The following is a 13718-nucleotide window of genomic DNA, read 5'->3' on the forward strand; positions in this document are numbered from 1 at the left end:
CATCGAGTCCTCACTGGTTATTGATCACCCGTTCACACTGGTTCTATGTCATTCCCAATTCCACATCCACTCCCTACACACTAGGGGCAATTTACAGAAGGCAATTAATCTACAAACCCGCTTGTCATAAGAATTATAGATTGAATGAAAAATACAGCATGGAAACAGGATTGTAATGAGAGGAAAAATCTTTAAACTCGAGAATGCCGAACCTTCTGAAATTTCTACACGTGATGTTTTCTAAGATTCAGTCGAGGATATTCAATGCGGAGACTGATAATTTTTTGAATGTTGAAGGACTCAAGGGATATGGAGTTAGTACAAGTATTGTAACACATACTACCCACTGTGGGGGGATGATTTTTTTTTTTGTCTAACTGTAGTCCTGTAGGTCTGTGTCCAAGATGGCTGCCGTGAAGGGAGAGTGGACGCTGGCACGAATTGGTTGCCGCTGCTCCCTCTTCACACTGTGTTTTTGATTTTCTGTTTTTGGATTGAATTCTGTTTTTAATTTGTGTCTCTGTGATGTCTTTATTATTTGTTATATTCCGATTTTATGTTATTCCGATTAAATGTCTTTTATTGTTATGTCTGTATTCTTTCTTTATGTGCTGCACGGAGAGGACGCTGGCGCTGTTTGTTCGCCGCTTCTCCGTTTGCTATTGTCTGTTACTATTGTAAAGCGACTTTGAGTCTTAGAAAAGCGCTATAAAAATAAAATTTATTATTATTATTATTATTACATACACATATGGTAAAATAACAGTTTCATCTTAATGAATGGTGAAGCTATTCAGGGTGTTCGATAATAAATAATAATAATGGATGGGATTTATATAGCGCCTTTCTAATACTCAAGGCACTTTACATCGCATTATTCAATCACTCCTCAGTCACACTCGGGGGTGGTAAGCTACTTCTGTAGCCACAGCTGCCCTGGGGCAGACTGACGGAAGCGTGGCTGCCAATCTGCGCCTACGGCCCCTCCGACCACCACCAGTCACTCACACACATTCACACACAGGCAAAGGTGGGTGAAGTGTCTTGCCCAAGGACACAACGACAGTATGCACTCCAAGCGGGATTCGAACCGGCTACCTTCCGGTTGCCAGCCGAACACTTAGCCCATTGTGCCATCTGTCATCCTGTTCGATGGTCTATAACAACTTGTATTTCCAATGTTATAAATTACTTAAAAAATGTGAAGGGTTTGAGCATTTTCATTGCAGAGTGGAGTCATAATGTCATATGTGATAGGAATGGAATTAGGCCATTCGGCCCATCTAGTCTTCTCTGTCATTCAATCATGGCTGATCTATCTCTCCCTCCTAACTCCATTCTCCTGCCTTCTCCCCATAAGCTCTGACACTGGTACTAACAAAAGTCCATACTAGACTAGCTACAGTCTTTCAACCTTCCAAGCTTACAACTCAGTGGGTATATTGATTTCCCTAACTTCCAGTAACCCTTGCATCCCCTCACCCTCCGTCCCTCCCCAACCCAAGTCGTTGTACTAGCTTCAAAGTCATCTTGTTGAGTCTCATTGCATGTAACTTTTCACCGAGCCCACAGCTAACAATGGTCTGTTTCCTTTCTCATCGTCACTTTTTCGCATACCATTCGTTCATTTGTTTAAGAGCTCTCCACATCACCGTCGATATATCTTGTTTACCTTTCCCCTGACTCTCAGTCCAAACAAGGGTCTCGACTCGAAGCATCACCTATTCCTTTTCTCCAGAGATTCTGTCGGACCAGTTGAGTTACTCTGGCTTTTTGTGTCTATCTTCGGTTTAAACCAGCATCTGCAGTTCCGTCGTACTCATCCAGGCTTTTCTTTCTGGATCAATAAGTTCAATATCTGATGGTTGTCCGATCGTACACGTTGCTGCTTCTCTCTGAACTCAGGCAGGTTAGTTTAGAGATACAGCACTGAAACAGGCCGTTCGGCCCAGCGAGTCCATGTCGACCAACGATCACCTGTTGTCCCAGTTTCACATCTTGCACGCTGGGGGAAATTCGTGGAAGCCAATTAACTTACAAACCTGCACGTCTTCGGAATGTGGGAGAGAATTCAGGCCCTTTTCCACGCCGCATCCCTAAAGCCTCAAGTAAATCTTCAGGGGATCAAGGGTTATAAGGGCTGGACAGGGAAATGGAGTCGAAGATCAGCCCTACTCCAGACCGCTATTGGAGTATTGTGAGCAGTTTTGGGCCCCGTATCCGAGGAAGGAAGGATGTGCTGGCATTAGAGAGGGTCCAGAGGAGGTTTACGAGAATGATCCCGGGGATGATTGAGTTAACATATGACGAGCATTTGACGGCTCTGGGCCTATACTCGCTGAAGTTTAATAGGATGGGGGGGGGGGGGGGGGGGGGGCTCTGTATCTCAAAACTAAACTAAACCAAACTAAACTGACGAGAAATTTGATAGGTTTGTTTTGTACCATCTTTCTGATTTGAACATGGCAATAAAAATAATTGAGAGGTTTATGCATCGATCGTGGCAATATTTGGCTGAATTGATAGATTCTTATTACACAAGTTATCTGATGTAACTGCTGACAATAGGCCTGTGGTTATTTAACGGGCACAATATCACTTATAATGCCAATTATCTGGCTAATAACAAGGCAACGCTTCAGATAGCAACAATACATTGCAGAATGCAAATAGTTATAAATATAGCTTTATGTTACCAATGCCAGATAGAAGTGCAATCACAGTTTGCTGGAAACATACAAATGAGTGACTTGCATCACACTAATGATTGTGTGGAGATATTGATTTACTAATCGATCGATTTCAATGAGCATGGTAGAATTACAAAATATTTCAGATCCATTATTTCCCACACATTACAGAGACATTGACTGTAACTGAAATAACTCTGAAGTGGTTGGCTGGCATCTCAGACATATCATTACAAGTGAAATTCATCCTTGACCCAGGGCCAATATCACGTCCCAGGATTTTGAGTAAGTCTGGGCAAACGTGGCTATTGTGGATTATTTCGATCTTCAAAACCGATCATTATCTTAGCTTTAGTTTCAGAAATACAGCACGCAATTCACGGGAGCATGACAGATCTTCCTCGTGGCGATCCCGGGGAGCGACGCCGCGATGCGCTCCGTGACACGTCGGGCGTCAATTCTGTCAGCGTGTTGGACGACGACAGAAGCCAACAGCGAGCTACATCATCTGACACATGGGCGAACGAACGCACGCACGCACGTAAACAGGCCCTTCTGCCCACCGCGTCCGCGCCGACCAGCGATCCCCGCACACTAGCGCTATCCTACACACTTGTACGTGTACGTGCTTGGAGTGTGGGGGGAAACCGGAGCACCCGGAGAAAACCCACGCAGGTCACGGGGAGTACGTGCAAACTCCGTACAGACAGCACCTGTAGTCGGGATCGAACCTGGGTCTCTGGCGCTGTAAGGCAGCAACTCTACCGCTGCGCCAATGTGCTGCCCTTGATTTCATCTCATTTGTGTCATTACAAGTGAAACTCAACCTTGGCCTAGGATTACAACTCTCATGCGAGTACATCCCAGGATTCTGTGTAATGCCCCTGTCCCACTTAGGAAACCTGAACGGAAACCTCTGGAGACTTTGCGCCCCACCCAAGGTTTCCGTGCGGTTCCCGGAGGTTGCAGGTGGTTGCCGGAGGTTGCAGGTAGTGGAAGCAGGTAGGGAGACTGGCAAAAACCTCCGGGAACCTCCAGGAACCGCACGGAAACCTTGGGTGGGGCGCAAAGTCTCCAGAGGTTTCTGTTCAGGTTTCCTAAGTGGGACAGGGGCATTAGTCTGGGCAGATTCCAGAATGTGGATATTGTGGATTAATTTTGATCTTGAAAACCCCGATCATTATCTTGATTTTAGTACTAGTGTTAGAGATGCAGCGCGAAAACAGGCCCTTCGGCCCCACCATGTCCGCACCGACCAGCGATTCCCACACACCAACACTATCCTACACACAATTTGGGACAATTTGTAATTTTTGCCAAAGCAAATTAACCTGCAAACCTGTACGTCGTTGGAGTGTGGGAAGAATCCGGAGATCTTGTGGAAAACCCACGCGGGTCACGGGGAGAGCGTACAAACTCTGTAAAGACAGCACCCGTAGTTAGAATCGAACCCGGGTCTCTGGCGCTGCAAGGCAGCAACTCTACCGCTGCGCCACCATGCCACCCTAAAGGGCCTGTCCCACGAGCATGCGACTGCATGCGGCGAGCGCGACCAAACCGGAAGCGGGGGCCACGCGGAGGTCGAGTGATCCCGTACGAGTTGACGTGAAGTTCGAGCGAAGTCCGCGGGAAGTTCGCGCTAGGCGTACGCCGTCAAGGCGCTGCGTGCGGCGTCAAGACGCTGCGTACGCCCGTCGAGGCGGCGCCTACGGCCTCAATGTGGCTGCGGGCCGGCAGGCCGTTGCCGCGCGGAATTTTTGAACAGTGTCAGTTTTTCAGAGCCCCACTCGATGTCGAGACCAGCTCCGCACAACTCCATACGGCTCCGGCGATCGAAGTGGGACCGGCCCCGCGAGGCCGTACGGCTCAAGCGACCACGTTAGGTCGCGCTTGCCGCATGGAGTCACATGCTCGTGGGCCAGGCCCTTAACTAACATGCAAACAAACAGCACCACAGCTGAAGCCTTGGCAACACTCACTGGGCATTGACTAACTCTTGTTTACATATCATGTTGTGATGGTTTTCTTATGAGTAATTCCGTAAGACAGCCGGCACAGATCAGCACGGAGCTCTGAACTGATTGTGAGCTGAGGTACGGATTATCACGTACCATTTCCATCCGATCCTCAACCCCTCATTCAAAAAGCCATGCAATGAAACCTCTGCTCACACGTCTCAAAATATCCCTCGTATATATCAACTCTGCACCACTTAGTACATTGAAGACAAAATGGGTAAAGGAACCCTCAGCAGATGGGGCATAATATTAGCATCTGCCATATTTTTGATGTCTGGCGTCTTTTAGAGATTTTATGTTCCATCTGTTTAATTAACCAGCATCACTAATCCCATCAACACCGTGTGTCTGCTTCTTGGTTGTGGCGTATTATTATTTTTTTCGCTATTTCTTTCACTGTATTCCTCTCATGATGTTTATCCTGCATAGTTTCTCGGGATCGCCCTAAAGTAGTCATTATTACTACACTGATAGTATTAATGTGGCACGATCTTTAATTTGTGCGTGTGCTTACATGTGTGTTTATAAAGGAAAAGGTACTCTCATCTTTCACAACCTCAGGATAACTGACAATCAAGTGTGTTTGTATACTCGCTGCAGTAACGGAGGAAATTCAGCTGCCAAGTCTCTCTCTATCTGTCTATCTCTCTATCTATCTATCTATCTATCTATCTATCTATCTATCTATCTATCAGTATTATCTAGCGATCGCCAAGATCGGCGCTCTCGCGAGCGCTCTCGCTCTGCTTCTCGCCTCTCGTCGCTATGGCTCTGGGTCTCTGGTATCGGGCTATGAGCGATCGAGAGAGCGGAGAGTCGCTATCTCGAGTCGCGTCTCGCTCTCTCTCGTCTGCTCTCTCTCTCTATCGCGCTAGCTCTCTCGCTGCTCTCGCTCCCTGCTCTCCTCGATCGCGCCTCTCTCTCTCTCGCTCTCTCTGTCTGTCTATCGATCTATAGATCTATCACATTATCTATCTATCTATCTATCGATCTACTATCCATCCATCATCCACCATCCATCATCCATCCATCATCATCCACATCATCATCATATCTATCATCTATCTCTCTCTCTCTCTCTCTCTCTCTCTCTCTCTGTCTGTCTGTCTATCTTTCCCTCCCCTGCATCCCTCCCTCCCTTCTTCAACCCCCTTCTCTCCCAACCCCCCTCTCCCTGTCTCTTCCTCTCTCTTTTTTCTACCACTCTCTCTCGCTCTCTCTCTCCCTTTTTCTCTCCTCCTCTTCTTCCTCATCCTGTCTTCCTTTCCCACGCTAGCTCTTCCTGTCGCCCTCTTTCTTCCCCTTTCTCTTTTTCTCTCCCTCTTTCTGCCCCCCCCCCTCCCCCCTCTCTCTCCTTCCTCACACACACGAGGGTGGAAAGCTGAGAGATGAAGATCATTGCAGAAACAATTACATGCAAGGCTAGGGTCGCCAACGTTCTCACTCCCAAGTAAGGGATAAAAGGTCAAAATAAGGGAAAAAGGAAGAAGTCCCGACACAAAACGTCACCTATCCACGTTCTACAAAGATGCTGCCTGCCCTGCTGAGTTACTCCAGCACTTTGTCTCCTTTTGTCTAAACCAGCATCTGCAGTTCCTTTTTCCTACTTTTCAACTTTGGGTTTTCAGTTTGAAGTCTAACACTCTTGAGATGAAGGTGGAAACCATTCAGCCCCTTAATCCTATCCCGCCACTCAGTTTGACCGCATATAATCCTCCATCTTCCTTCCAAAACAAATATCTATTTTAAGTTCACTCTTTGGAACTCAACATGTTTTAAACTTGGACTTTCCCACAGATCAAGATCAAGAGGAAACCACTGTCACTTTAGTTTAATTTAGTTTAGACATACAGTGCGGAAACAGGCCCTTCGGCCCACCGAGTCCGTGCCGACCAGCGACCCCCATACACTAGAACTATCCTACACACGAGGGATAATTTACGAGCTTTACTGAAGCCAATTGACCTACAAACCTGTACATCTTTGGAGTGTGGGAGGAAACCGGAGCACACGGTGGTTCATAAGTTCATACATTGTGGGAGCAAAATTACCCATTCGGTCCATCAAATCTATTCCGCCATACAATCATGGCTGATCTATCTCTCCCTCTCAACTCCATTCTCCTGCCTTCTCCCCATCACCCCTGATACCCGCACTAATGAAGAATCTGTTAATCTCTGCCTTAAAAATATCCATTGACTTGGCCTCCACAGCCGTCTGTGGCAATGAATTCCACAGACTCACCACCCTCTGGCTAAAGAAATTCCTCCTCAACTACTTTCTACATGGAGAACGTGCAAACTCCATGCAGACAAGCACCTGTAGCCTGGATTGAACCCGGGCCTCTGGCGCTGCGAGCTAGCAACTCTACCGCTGGGCCACCGTGACATAGAAACATAGAAACATAGAAAATAGGTGCAGGAGTAGGCCATTCGGCCCTTCGAGCCTGCACCGCCATTCAATAGATCATGGCTGATCATCCAACTCAGTATCCCATACCTGCCTTCTCTCCATACCCCCTGATCCCTTTAGCCACAAGGGCCACATCTAACTCCCTCTTAAATATAGCCAATGAACTGGCCTCAACTACCTTCTGTGGCAGAGAATTCCACAGATTCACCACTAAAAAACGATTTTCTCATCTCGGTCCTAAAATACTTCCCTCTTATCCTTAAACTGTGACTGCTTGTTCTGGACTTCCCCAACATCGGGAATAATCTTCCTACATCTAGCCTGTCCAACCCCTTAAGAAATTTTGTAGGTTTCAGACGCCCCACGTGTGCAGAACTGATGTAACGGAGTTGATGGCTACTCACCCACAGGTTGTACGATCAAAGGAATGGGCTTGCTGAAGACGCTGGTGGTAGCATAGTCAATGTGGCTGGTGAGGTAACAGGAATGGGTCCCTGTGTCTGACGTCTTGGCTTTGGCAATGTACAGGTTCCCTGTAACTTGTGAGATGAAGTGACGTTCATCGGGTGCAATGAAGTTTGGGATTTCATCGATAAACCAACGATAGGCTGGAACTGCAGTGCAAAGTAACATAAGAAGATAAATTAATCGTCTGACCGCACTTCAGGCAAATTATAAGAAAGTTTAATTTTAGTTTAGTTTAGTTTAGAGTTGGTGACCATCATTTATAGCAAGATTCCAAAGGCATAAAAGACATTAAGTTAAGAGATACAGCGCGGAAACAGACCCTTTGGCCCACCGAGCCCGCACCGACCAGTGATCCCCGCACACGAACACTATCCCACACACACTAGGGACAATTTTACATTTACACCAAGCCAATTAGCCTACAAACCTGTACGTATTTGGAGGGTGGGAGGATACCGAAGATCTCGGAGAAAACCCATGCAGGTCACAGGGGAGAATGTACAAACTCTGTCCAAACTCTGTACAGACAGCACCCATGGTCAGGATCGAACCCGTGTCCCTGGCACTGTAAGGCAGCGACCCTACCACTACGCCACATTGTTTTATATGTATCCCTCTCGTGGTTTACGCACACGAGTAAGCCACGAGAGAATTGCATCTTCTTCTTCTTGCGTATGTCGTGCACAGCCTAAAGTTGTAGGCCAACTTGTTCTGTTTGATCTTATTTGATTGTGCACGGCAGGTTGATTGCATTCGTCGAAACACGTGAAGGTTGCAATCTTCCACCCTATACAATTGCATCGAATAACCGGTTATAAGTTTTGCTGCTGGAATCTGAAAGGTTCAGCTCAGCAGAGAGTGCAGAGGAGATATCAGGCGTTGTCAACAATGGACTGTGGCGACAATTTTTGCTGTCGTGAGTTGTCTTAGGAGAATTCTATTAAAACTAGTCTCTGGCAGTCGCCTAAGTGGGACAGGCCAATGAGAGTCACGGCCACGGAGACACACAGAACACCAGGATCTGAGCTGCAGGGCAGGGAAAGCCGGAGGTCGACCCAATGTCTCTAAAATATTGAAGGGTTTTGATGGATTAGATGTGCAGAGAGTGTTTACGCTTGTGGGGCTGGTCAAAACTACGAGCAACAAATCTCAGATAGTTGCTGCAAATCCTACAGAGAATTCGGAGGAATCCTCCTGATCCTGAGTGCACAGTTAGAATGTGGAACTTGGCTGCACGCTGGGGGCAGTGAAGATCAATAGCAGAGACGCACTCGAGCTGGTGTGTGGGGGAGGAAAGAATTGGAACGCGATGCTGATAAGGTGAGATGAACAATCCCCAGCGTAGCGTGGGCGGATTCATATTGTGATTAATATCTTTCTGGCCGTGCTTTGGTGAAGGGAACGTGCCCGCCAACACAGTGCGGCCTAAATATATACAGAAGGGGCACCGATCTTTAATGTAGTTCAAAAGGGAACTGCAGATGCTGGAATATCGAAGGTACACAAAATTGCTGGGGAAACTCAGCGGGTGCAGCAGCATCTATGGAGCGAAGGAAATAGGCGACGTTTCGGGCCGAAACGTCGCCTATTTCCTTCGCTCCATAGATGCTGCTGCACCCGCTGAGTTTCCCCAGCAATTTTGTGTACCTTTAATGTAGTTCAGTTTAGTTTAGAGATACAGCGCAGAAACAGGCCCTTCGGCCCGTCGAGTCCGTACTGACCCGCGATCCCTGCACATTAACACTGCCCTATACACACTAGGGCCAATTTTTTACATGTTATACCAATTTATTCCCGTGCAGGTCACGGGGAGAACGTACAAACTCCATAGAGCCTATCACCCGTAGTTAGGATCGAACCTGGGCCTCTGGCGCTGTAAGGCAGTAGCTCTACTGCTGCGCCACCGTGCCGCCCTCTAGACTTTAGATGTTAGAGATCCAGCAAGGAAACAGGGATAATTTACAGAAGCCAATTGCCCTACAATCCTGAGGACAGATACAATAGGCCAGAGTAACTCCGTGGGCCAGGCAGCATGTCTGGAGATGTCAACTCCAGAGATGCTGCCTGACCCGCTGAGTTACTCCAGCCTTTTGTGTCTGTCTATGGTTTATCTGCCGTTCCTCCCTGCACAGACCTGCGCGTCTTTAGTTCAAAGTAAACTTTATTGTCAATTCAAATAATGCAACAAGTAGTTACACAGAGGATTGAAATTGCGTTTCCCCATACTCCAAATGTGCAAGTAATATTTATAACACAGACAGACTATATACCAATAAAGATAGACAATGGACATATACATTATATAATATATTCACAGTGTGCCAGAGTGTAGTAAAATTTTGAGGTATGTTATTAAGGTGCAATAATAAAAGGTGCAATATAGAAAAGGCAAATAGCATCCTGCAGACATTGAGTTAAAGTTATTTTGACAGTCAGTTGGTCTTTGTTTGTGTAATGTTCATGGAATTTTCTTGAGTGTGTTGAGTAGTCTGATGGCCTGAGGGACAAAGCTGTTTTTGAATCTGGAGGTTTTGCTCCGCATGCTGCGGTAGGGCTTGCCGGATGGTAGGAGGGTGAACAGTTTGTGTGCTGGGTGGGTGGTGTCTTTGATGATATTGGTTGGAGTGTGGGAGGAAACTGGAGCACCAGGGGGGGGGGGGAAACCAACGCGGTCACGGGGAGAACGTACAAACTCTGTACGGACAGCACCCTCAGGAGCAAGCCCTTGGTCTCTGACGCTCTGCATGTCTACTTGAGACTGTGGCTTGGAAGAGACCAGCAATGGAACTTCAGTCTGAAGAAGGGTTTCGGTCCGGAACGTTGCCTATTTCCTTCGCTCCATAGATGCTGCTGCACCCGCTGAGTTTCTCCAGCATTTTTGTGTACCTTCGATCTTCCAGCATCTGCAGTTCCTTCTTGAACACATGGAACTTCATGGGTTTGACTGGCCACACACACACACACACACAAGTTATACAAGGAAGCATCGGAAGGAAAGGAGTTAAGTTTGTGCGGTGATCACCTGGGTAATGTGGGGGTGGGTTACATGACACGATCACCCCGGTTCCTTCCACTATCTTTACTGTCTCCCGGTCCTCTGTGGAAAACTGCGAAAGATCTGTCAACAACAAAAGCATCGGTAGACAAACAGGTAGTTTACACCTCAGCCGTATCAACATGGACTTCTCTTGCTTTCCCCCTCCTTCCCCTCCCCCTTCCCAGTTCTCCCACTAGTCCTACTGTCTCCACCTCTTCCTTTCTTACCCCCTCCCCCCCCCCGACATCAGTCTAGACCCGAAACGTCGCCTATTCCTTCGCTCCATAGATGCTGCCTCACCCGCTGAGTTTCTCCAGCATTTTTTGTCTACCTTCCATTTTTCCAGCATCTGCAGTTCCTTCTTAAAAAATAACATAAGCATGTCAGTTTTAGCATGGGTCAATGAGAAGTTTCAATGATGCTGTTCACATTCGATCGTATCATGGAATTATCATGAAATCGACGCAGACTCTTCAGGGTCAAGGATGACTTGGACACAAATCTGAAGAAGGGTCTCGAGCCGAAACGTTGCCTACCCATGTTCTCCAGAGATGCTGCCTGACCCGCTGAGTTACTCCAGCACTTTGTGTCCGTTTCCATCTCCTCCATTCTCTATGGTTCTACGGTGACTGAAGAGATCCATTTGGAAGGTAGACACAAAGTGCTGGAGTAACTCAGCGGGACAGGCAGCATCTCTGGAGAGCAGGAATGGGTGGCGTTTCGGGTCGAGACCCTTCTTCAGACTCGACCCGAAACGTCACCCATTCCTTCTCTCCAGAGATGCTGCCTGTCCCGCTGAGTTACTCCAGCATTTTGTGTCTATCTTCGATTTAAACCAGCAACTGAAGTTCTTTCCTACACACTTAGTGGTGACTGATATGTGTTGGGTCTTTGTTGCTCTCTCTCCTATATTGCTCAACAGAAAGGTTGTTGGGTGTAATCCCAGCTCCAGGACAGAACTTGTCTGAAGAAGGGTCTCGACCTGAAACATCGCCCATTCCTTCTCTCCAGAGATGCTGCCTGCCCCGCTGAGTTACTCCAGCTTTGTAGTTTTAGGCACAAGGTACTGCAGATGCTGGAATCTTGGCTGCAACACATTCTAAAATGTAGCAATCTTAAAGAAGAAAGCCACAACGTGCTGGAGTAACTCAGCGGGTCAGGCAGCATCTCAGGAGAAGATGGATAGGTGACGTTTCGGGTCGAGACCCTTCCTCAGACTGGTTAAAATGTTGGGGTCTTAAGAAGGGTCTCCAGAACAAGGGGTCACAGTTTAAGGATAAGGGGGAAATCTTTTAGGACCGAGATGAGGAAAACATTTTTCACACAGAGAGTGGTGAATCTCTGGAATTCTCTGCCACAGAAGGTAGTTGAGGCCAGTTCATTGGCTATATTTAAGAGGGAGTTAGATGTGGCCCTTGTGGCTAAAGGGATCAGGGGGTATGGAGAGAAGGCAGGTACAGGATACTGAGTTGGATGATAAGCCATGATCATATTGAATGGCAGTGCAGGCTCGAAGGGCCGAATGGCCTACTCCTGCACCAATTTTCTATGTTTCTATGTTTCTAAGGGTCTCTACCCGAAACGCCAACTATCCACGTTCTCCAGAGATGCTGCCTGACCTGCTGAGGTACTCCAGCACTTTGTGTCTTTTTTTTTAGTAACCCAGCATCTGCATTTCCTTGTTTCTAGGATTTTAAAGAAGTATTAATTAACGCAAATATTAGTTATGGTTTGGGGATGGTGGTGTGGGTGGGGATGTAACTGCTCCTGAGGGGACGGGCAAGGCTGGCGTTGGAGAGAAGGGAGACAGATGGTCGCTGGTCAGGCCCTCTCATCGTGACAGGAAGACAAGTTGCCAGGTTTACAGATTGAGATCAAAGTCATTTCCTTCTCAACCTGTTGTGATGGATGAAGTGAAGCCAAGTTTTACACAGTGCCCTTTCTCAAGTCCTGCAGGAGATTTTCCACTTGCCAAAAATTGGTGCAGTAGCATATTGCTTCCCAATAATACTCAAATCTGTGCTCGTCCTATCTATAGAACAAATAGGCGCCATTTTATGGAGTAGTGGCCATTTTGTCCGTACACAGTAGGTTACAGTAGAGCTAGTGGAGTTGAAGTGGACATGTAAATAGACAGGAGACAAAAATGCTGGTGCTCCATAGATGCTGCCTCACCCGCTGAGTTTCTCCAGCATTTTTGTCTACCTTCGATTTTCCAGCATCTGCAGTTCCTTCTTAAACATGTAAATAGACAGCTTATGGCAGAGATTGCTACAAACAGTTGGTCCAGGAATGCTTTACCTCCTATGATATTAATGGCTAACAGCAAGAATAATGTCAATTTAGCAGAATAGGCAGGGTGTAAGACAACCAAGACTTGGAGGAGAGTTGCCTGTTTATTATTTATAAATATTCTGAGTGTGAGTTGTGACCTTTGAACCCATGGGAGTCACTTTGCGATGGAGGCATTATTTTCCAGCTGACCATCGGAGACATAGAAACATAGAAAATAGGTGCAGGAGTAGGCCATTCGGCCCTTCGAACCTGCACTGCCATTCAATATGATCATGGCTGATCATCCAACTCAGTATCCCATCCCTGCCTTCTCTCCATACCCCCTGATCCCTTAGATGTAGCCACATGGGCCACATCTAACTCCCTCTTAAATATAGCCAATGAACTGGCCTCAACTACCTTCTGTGGCAGAGAATTCCACAGATTCACCACTCTCTGTGTAAAAAATGATTTTCTCATCTCGGTCCTAAAAGACTTCCCCCTTATCCTTAAACTGTGACCCCTAGTTCTGGACTTCCCCAACATCAGGAATAATCTTCCTGCATCTAGCCTGTCCAACCCCTTAAGAATTTTGTAAGTTTCTATAAGATCCCCCCTCAATCTTCTAAATTCTAGCGTGTACAAGCCGAGTCTATCCAGTCTTTCTTCATGTGAAAGTCCTGCCATCCCAGGAATCAGTCTGGTGAACCTTCTCTGTACTCCCTCTATGGCAAGAATGTCTTTCCTCAGATTAGGAGACTAAATGGAACACTTTGCAACTTTGTTGGTGCATTATACGTGGCCACTCTTTGCATACCT

The 13718-nt window shown here is 47.0% G+C and overlaps 1 protein-coding gene across 1 annotated transcript in view; it reads right to left on the reverse strand.

Annotated features, from left to right (window-relative positions):
• Positions 1-13718, reverse strand: part of cntn2 (contactin 2) — a 114168-nt gene that overhangs the window by 46326 nt on the left and 54124 nt on the right. The window contains exons 5-6 of the mRNA XM_033042824.1: positions 10611-10706; positions 7525-7734 (exon numbers count right to left, since the gene is read on the reverse strand). Of these exons, the coding sequence (XP_032898715.1) occupies positions 7525-7734; positions 10611-10706 (306 nt within the window). The remainder of the gene's footprint in view (positions 1-7524; positions 7735-10610; positions 10707-13718) is intronic.

Source organism: Amblyraja radiata, chromosome 24, assembly GCF_010909765.2.
Source record: "Amblyraja radiata isolate CabotCenter1 chromosome 24, sAmbRad1.1.pri, whole genome shotgun sequence".
NCBI lineage: Eukaryota > Metazoa > Chordata > Chondrichthyes > Rajiformes > Rajidae > Amblyraja > Amblyraja radiata.